We start from the raw sequence: 8,360 nt of genomic DNA on the forward strand, positions 1-8,360 counted from the left end.
CCTTGGATCTTCTTCATCAATGGAGTCATTTGCTTCTTGAAGATCAATGGCAGTGGAATGGAGAAGGCAAAAAGATGATTGGAGATGTCACTTCAAGGAGAAGATGAGTCAAGAACAAACTTACCACCATAGGAATCCATGGATAAGAACTTAAAGGTAGGAGAAGATGAATGGAGGGAAAAGGAGCACAAAATTTTGTGCCTCAATTGAGGTATGAACTTTGAAGTGTAATTCTCAAATGATCAAAGTTAAAAAAATGCACACACATGGCCTATATTTATAGCCTAAGTGTCACACAAAATTGGAGGAAAATTTGAATTTCTATTCAAATTTCACTTGAATTTGAAATTGAATTTGTGGAGCCAAAATTTCACTAATTATGATTAGTGAATTTTAGCTATGGTTCATCCCACTAATCCAAGATCAAGTCCAAGATTCTCCACTAAGTGTGCTTAGGTGTCATGAGACATGTAAAGCATGAAAGACATGCACAAAGTGTGACTGTATGATGTGGCAATAGGTGTAGCAAGCAAATGCTCTAAAATTTAATTGGATTCGGCTTCTCCCAATTCAATTAAATTTATTTCCCAACACACACATCAAATATTCACTTAATAAGTACTTGTAGTTTCTCATGAGGGGGAATACTTGTACTTGGGGGCATGCCACTTGGTTTGGAACTCCCTTGAGACTCAGGTTGATCGCCATGGGGAGGGAGTTGCCTATGCACGACAGGGTGACCTCGATTCTTGCTGCCTAGTTTTCCTAAGTGGGAGTGTCGTGTGGACACAATTATTTCCTGATGAATGGTACCACATTGCATTTGAGAGTTGAGGTCAGGTGCATGCATCATACTGAGCATGATTGATTGGAATTATGGACGGATGATGACTACTTGTTGAGTGTATGTTGGACTAATGGATGTTTGTGTATGATTATGGTAATTCCTACTAATCATGATTATTTGATTTTTGTGTTAATTTCTTTTATTACCCTTGCAATTTTTGTACCGTGTGGTTGGTACCTATGGTTATCATGAACCTTTGTTCGTGGGAGCATAAGGACAACAGTAGAGTACGTGAAGTGAGATTCCTCTGTGGAGCCGCCAAGCCGATGTGATGACGTTGGGATTATTTTGGGAGAGAGTTGCGTTTTGTTAACCAACTCCTCCGTAGTTGGTTTTATAATTCTTTTTTTTGAATTGAGGATGTAAATCATATATTTAATTATATTTATAAGCTATTACTTTCCATTATATGGATGATATGTACTGAGTTACTATATCTATATATGTATTCATTTAAGTAATTATGCGTTGTTTGGTGAATGTATATCCTGAAAAATTTACTTTCACTTTTCATAAGCAAATTAACAGAGTTTTTATTTAAAAATTGAAATTTACACGATTTGGAATGATGATATCGTAGCGACGAGGCGAGTCGTTACATGTACTATCTAGCATATGACATTTATTCAGAGTTTACTACATTTGTGAAGACCATCTCAATTCCATAAGGAGATTTTTTTTAGAACGACATGAATAAGTAAGAAAGGATGTAGAACGTGTGTTTGGAGTGCTCCAATCTTGATTCACAATTATACGTGATCTGTCACGTTTCTGGGATGCTCATACAATGAAGAATATGATTTATGCATGTATTATATTACATAATATGATTATCGAGGGCAAACGACACACGTATCAAAATTATATTGATTACGATAATGAAGATTATGACATGTCGACAAATGAAGTATCTTTGGGTGCTTATCCCAATTTCAAATCAACATACCTCCAAAGGAAAGCAAATGTTCGTCACAAAGAAAAGCATTGTCAAATGAAAGCAAATTTGGTTGAACATATTTATGAATGTTTCAGAAAACAAAATAATGCAATTAATTTTATGTAACATTATGCATTTTCCATTGTTATGTTTTTTTCTTCAATGTCATTGTATTTAATTATTTGATAATTGAAAATTTGAATTAATTATTTTATTTCAACCATAATTAAGTGAAAATAAAAATATCAAATTATGAGTTTAATTATTTAATAATTCAAAATTTGAATTAATTATTTTATTTCAACCATAATTAAGTAAAAATAAAAAAATATAAAAGTGTGAGTTTCTTACCATTAGAGCAAAATTATGTATGAATTTTTACAATTACATGACATTGTGGGACCACAAAAAGTAACTTAAGAAATTTTCATTTGGAAATGATTATAAGCTAGGAGTCGAAAAAACTAGAAGTTAGCCGAAAGCTTATAACCTTATTAACTATGAAAGTGTTTTATAAGACAAGCTAATAAGTTAGTTGATAAAGGTCAAATGACGTAAAATTACATAATTAATATTTTTAGTAATTTATCATCTTAAAAAATAAGATAATTTTTTTAAAAATTTGTATTATAAAAAGTGGTAAAATTAAATTTTTCATTTTTTTCTGGAAAAGTAAAATTAAATTAAATAAAATTTATTAGAATTAGATTGTTTAAAATCATTTTTAACATTTAAATACTTCATTGATAATATTATTTTAAAACAAAAAATAAAAAATGTTATTTCTTTATAATTTTTCTTAAATATTCATTTTTTATTTGTATAAGAAGGAATTGAATGTGTGCGTATCTTACTTGAATGACTATGAAATATGATACCAATCATATCTTCTAACTATGATTGGTTGATAAAATTTAATCTTTTTTTGTGTAATTTTTGTTGTTATACAATGGAATACATATTATTTTGATTTTTTTTCTATCAACTTCAGTTTAATAACCAAATATTTTAACTATAAATCAAAATAAGCAATGTAATAATTTATTAAAATAAATATTTTAGCATTATTCATAAAAAAGAGGATAATTTGTTTTGAGAAAAAATGTTATATAGTGTAAAATTTTTTACACAATCATTAAATTATAACTTATCATGAATGATAAATTTATTAATTTTTAAATAACTATCTTAAAATAATTCAAATAATAATTTATGATTGAATAATAATCTAAAATTATTTTATATTTTCAGAGTGCATAGACATTAATTTTTTTCTTTTTTTCTCTGATTCTGCACCTTTTTTATAAATATTTTTAATTTCCCTTTTGAATTTTAATTCACTTAACCCTAGCTGTCAACGAGCCCAATTAAAAAAAAGAGTGGGTTGGATCGACACAAAGAAGCAAGGCGAGGCAAGGGTTTTCACTTTTTCAGAAAAGTCGAACGGCGAGCGTAGTCGCAAGAGACGCAACAGAATAGAACGACGAATAGGCGTGCAGGGAAACCATTTCATTTTCGAGCGCGTCGCTTTCGAATCCAATGGCCTTCAACAACGCACTGAGATCTGCCGCGAAGCTCGTCGCTTCTTCCGAATCTTCCTTCTCTAACTCAGGTCAAATCCCCCCTCTCGTTATTATTATTATTATTATTTTTTATCGTGATGTGTAATAATTCGCGAAATTTGATTCAATCTTTCGTCTTTACGATGGTGTTCCTTTTGGTTGTTTTAAGATGAATCTGGTTAATGATGTAGCAGATTTTTTTTTTTTTTTAGTTTTTAAGCTTTGCTGGTTTCAGAATCAATATCAAATTAGTTTGTTGCTGTTTGTGCTGTATTGAATGTTATTATTGGGGCTTTTTTTAATATATAAATGGATTCAGTTCAATAATTTCAATAAATTTTATAGGAAACGGTGAATATCATCATACCTACGTTGTGAATGAAACGCAATCAGTGAGAGACATAAGCTTTATGACTTAAATAGACAATTCGTGGTGATTTTATTTTTAGAGATTGTAGAGTTTGATTTTTTTTTTTTTGGGGGGGGGGCTGACTTGAGTTGATGGAAGTTTTCTACTTGAATGTAGAAAACTGGACCAAAAGGGGGCACTGTCTTGGTTTGAGAGTGCCACTTTTTGGGTCGCGGGTTGTGTGATCCTGGAGATTAGAGGAGGTTGAGCTTGTTGAATTTCAAGAGGAAATGTAGTGGGGTTGGGGTTGGTTGCGTCTCATGAGTGACAACAAAGGTAGTAATGCTTCAAACAAAGGAGCTGGACAGTGGAGATCATGTAACCTTGAACTGTGGGTCCTTCTTGTGTTTGATTATGTGTCCCTTTCACAGCAAAGAAGTGGTGATGATTGTTGGGGTAGAAGGAGTCTTAGTTCCTGTTGCGTGTTTGCTGTATTTTTGCTCTCCTGAATGTGGGGGCTATGACTATGTAGTGCATATATCTACCCTCCAATCCATAGACCTCTCTAAGTGGGAGCTTCATGCACTGAATTGCCCTTTTTTAGCTGCAAAATGTAGAATATTGGATTGGAAGATTTCAGCTATGCGTTAATTTATATAGTATCAGTGGAAATGTTGGCTTTGTTTCATTAAATGGAGAGGCATAGTTAAATCTTTGTTAGTGGAGTTTTTTATGCAAGAAATTGGGAGTGCTTTAATTTGTTTCTTGTGAATTACTTTATTTTCTTTGCATATCTGAGATTTTAGTACAAGTGTTTTTAAACTATTAAACTCACATTTTAATAATCAGGTTTTAAGTTCCAAATCCGGTATCCACTACCAAATTTATAGGGCATTTAGTTTTTTGTCTGTTTGAGAGTTGATATGAGAAGGAATCAAAAGCAAATGAAAGGGAAGAGAAGAGAATGGGATGGGGAATTAACAGTAACATTACTTTGATGTGTTAAATTGTTTGTGATTACTTACAATCTTCCAAGTTGATGTTCAAAAAGTATCCGTGGAAATGCATAAAGCAGAAGTCTTGGATAATTACATGATAATCCTTCACTTTCTTCCTCTTTTCTCCAAACACTCCCAAACAAGGGACCTTCTCTATCCAAATTTACCCTTAAAATATATATTGGGTATGTAGTTTTTTGAACAGTTTTTAAATTTTTTTTGAAAAGATATTGGGTCTTTAATGTGTACTGTTTCTTGGACCTTGGTCCAGTTGCTGCCTAAATATTTACTATATTTACAAGGTTGTGATTTGAATTTTGTCTACAACTTTCATTTTTTACATGATTGAAAATCTGGCTGTATATCTCACTGGTGAGATAGAAAATTGTTATAAGCATAGAGATAAATTAAGCTTGTCAACCCACCTAGTGTGATAAGGCATAGTTATTGTGGAGATAGATTAAGCTTGGACTTTGGACTTATTAATTAGCAGTATCTATTGAATAATTAATTAGTTATCATGCCAGTGCAGCTAATGCATATAACATTTTATTATAGTATTACTCATTTAGTTATACTATTTATCAATAAGGGATATGTTGTAAGTGTATCTTGCAGCTATAATGGTTTGCTCAACTTCATTCCAGTGCAGTTAATGCAGGTTTTGCGACAATTCTCCTTCCAAACCCCTAGAAATATTTGTAAAAGAGTTATGGCATAGAGTAGCTGGCCCCATAAAAGCTATACCAGGGATGGCTGCTATATGAAAATGGTATAGCATAAACTATGTAATTTATACTACACAAATCTAAATGCTCAAAATTTTAAAAATACCAGCTAAAGACTTGTCATTGTTAAAAATCAAAAGTAATGGTCTAGATACACAATTACCATCAATGTAAGGAATAATTTGACTAGCCAATAATAATGAGAGGCTGAAGCTGAGGCTGAGTGCTCTGTTGGCGGCTTGTGACTTGAGACGATGCCATGGCTGCCCCAAAGAGGAGCCGCACCAGAAAATATATGACCTGCCAGAGATGGGTGATGCAAGGGGACAGTATTGGGTCATTCTTTGAAGTGAAAGGTTGTGAAATGTGCACATGGGGGGAAGGGTATGAAATTTAAAGTCGAACAAAAGGGCACAAAATGGGGATTTAATCATCTGTAACCATAGCAGCCACAATGGTGAGATGAGTTGTCTGTTTTCTCCCAGTGATTCAGACTGTTATTGCCGAATCACAAAAACTGGCGTCTTTTAAATTTACATATTCTTGGAGACATTTTTTAAGTAAAATATTATTAATTTTTTTATAATCATCATTTATTGATATCTGAGTGCGTATATGTATTGCTTATCAATACCCTTTTAGATCCTTGAAAAGTCACTGTTTTCATCGGAGCATTCAACCTTCTTACTTGAAAACAATATTATGTTGACAGTGAGCAGAGGTTTTCATTCAACTGGCATGAAGAGGATGGGAGGTGGACATGGTCATGATGAGCCCTACTATCTTCATGCAAAGCACATGTACAACTTGGACAAGATGAAGCACCAGGGGTTGAAAATGTCCCTTGCTGTGTTCACTGCTTTCAGCATTGGTGTTGCAGTTCCTGTGTATGCTGTCATTTTCCAGCAAAAGAAAACAGCTTCTGCCTAGGCTCATCTTTTACTTCTATTTGCAATAAGGTGGATTTGGGGATTCTAGACTAGCCTATTGGTTCTGGTGTTCATTACTGCTTTGAACTTTATTTATGTTCAACCTTCTATATAGATTTTTCATATATATCTGATAATAATCAACTTCTCTGCACTACCAAATACTTGTGCTTGGACACTTTATTGTTTTGCACATCTGTTTCGTGCGTTTCATCAATAGTTTGATTATTTGGTTAATGCATTTTTGCAATCAGTTCTGATTTGTAGCTTTCGAAGTTTCCGTTGTTAAGGTAACAATGCCCAAAAAGGCAGTATCACTTAAGTGTTGTATTTGTTTTCTTATTTTTCTTTTGAAATAAATACTCAAATTATACTCTTTTTTTTGTGAGAATAAAGTTGCTGAAGAAAATGATAATTGCAGAGAAATTGTTTGCTTAAGGCTTGTTTATTGTTAATTTACATGAGAAAAAATAATGTATTTTACCATGTTATCCCCCAATTTTTACCCTTCCATTTTTCGTAGAAAATGAGCCTTTGACACCGTAATAGGGTGTTTACAAAAGAGAAGTCATATCCAACCCGTATCAGTCCTAGTATTGTAATATTTGTTATTCAAGGTATTTGCCTTCAAAAAAATAAGACAATAACAAAACAAGCCATTGTGTTGCACTGAAAAACAATTAAGATGAGTTGTAAGTGTTAAGTTAATTGAACAATGACTATCACTATACACATACAGGAGAGTCAATGATAGATTTATATGAGCAGAAATCATTACCCAGATTTCTTATTCGTTATCTCGTAGTGTAAGCAAAACAACCATAATTTCAGTTAGTTTATGTTTATCATTGACACTTTATTAACTCTATTTGACACTTACAACTCTTCTTAGTTGTTTTTCAGAGTAACAAAATGACACTAATTTATTTAAAAATATTGTTTCGCTAAATGATTGTAAGATGGGATACCTAAAAAGAGAAAAAAAAAAAACCTCCTCTATCTAAAATATTTGCAACTTGATTGAAAACATTTTTCACTTAACAATTGTTATGACTTATGGAATCGATTTATTATAAAATAGATTTTTATAGGCGTTGGTAAAATTGATTTTGAAGTGATATGATTTATGTTTGAATATTTTATTATAAAATTAAGTTAGGAGTAAAATCTAATATAAACTTTTAAATGGAACGCAGGAATTACTTAAAGTTACCTTAATCCAGAATTAATTCTAAATTCTTCACCAACATGAATTTAAACTTTTAAAAATATATTCAAAATAATTTTAAACTTAAAATCAATTTCCAATATCAAATCAAACAGGCACAAAATCATTGGTTAGTCCAAATGATACTATATATACGTTATTTAGGTGAAAATTCAATATCTACATTGTTACTGGTATACCCGAATTAAAATAGAGCCAAATGATTTGGACATGTGAAACATGTATATGATTTTCTTGCAATAAATTCTTATATAGGGAATGAAATAATTCCAATAAATAAGACAAAGGAAGCAGTTAAAAATTAAACAATTTAAAATTCATACCTTCAAAGGTAACTATGTTCAAGTATTCCCATGAGTCACAAACATCAAAATTTTACTTCCAACTTTGAATATTCGTCCCTTGCAACAACAGAAATTTTACCCTTGATCTAACATGTCTATTGTGATAGATTTCTCCAATAAACTTAAGAATTCACACATTACAACAGAAATGCTAGATCAAGGTTACATGTTGATGACTATATATTTTGTAGTTTCTGGGTGCTTTTTGTAGGTGTTGATAGGGGTTCATTGATACAACAAGAAATGCAAATAGTAGAAGATATTTTAAGTCCAAGTTATTTTGTTTGATGGCAACAATTTTAAGATGGTTTGTATTTAGTTGAAAAAGAAGACGCAAGATAGAGGAAAATTATGAAAAATGTAATTCGTGAACCTAATCTCTTTTATTGGTGATTAATTGGAATTATTACGATTTAAGTTGAAATTTCCCAATACCAC

The 8,360-nt window shown here is 31.7% G+C and overlaps 1 protein-coding gene across 1 annotated transcript; it reads left to right on the plus strand.

Moving 5' to 3' along the window:
• The first annotated feature begins 3,155 nt into the window (after positions 1-3,155).
• On the plus strand, positions 3,156-6,726 carry LOC114403672. The gene is made up of 2 exons (XM_028366774.1): positions 3,156-3,396; positions 6,134-6,726. Exons 1-2 carry the CDS (start codon positions 3,324-3,326, stop codon positions 6,349-6,351), a joined length of 291 nt encoding a protein of 96 aa, XP_028222575.1. The 5' UTR covers positions 3,156-3,323; the 3' UTR covers positions 6,352-6,726.
• Positions 6,727-8,360: the final 1,634 nt, after the last annotated feature.

This window comes from Glycine soja, chromosome 20 (assembly GCF_004193775.1).
Source record: "Glycine soja cultivar W05 chromosome 20, ASM419377v2, whole genome shotgun sequence".
Taxonomy (NCBI): domain Eukaryota; kingdom Viridiplantae; phylum Streptophyta; class Magnoliopsida; order Fabales; family Fabaceae; genus Glycine; species Glycine soja.

What these genes read in the sequence shown, in the direction of transcription:
- LOC114403672 (XM_028366774.1), top strand. Translation starts at nt 3,324, where the DNA reads ATGGCCTTCAACAACGCACTGAGATCTGCCGCGAAGCTCGTCGCTTCT. An exon ending in ATCTTCCTTCTCTAACTCAG is followed by an intron (nt 3,397 to 6,133) that starts GTCAAATCCCCC and finishes TTATGTTGACAG; the next exon opens with TGAGCAGAGGTTTTCATTCA.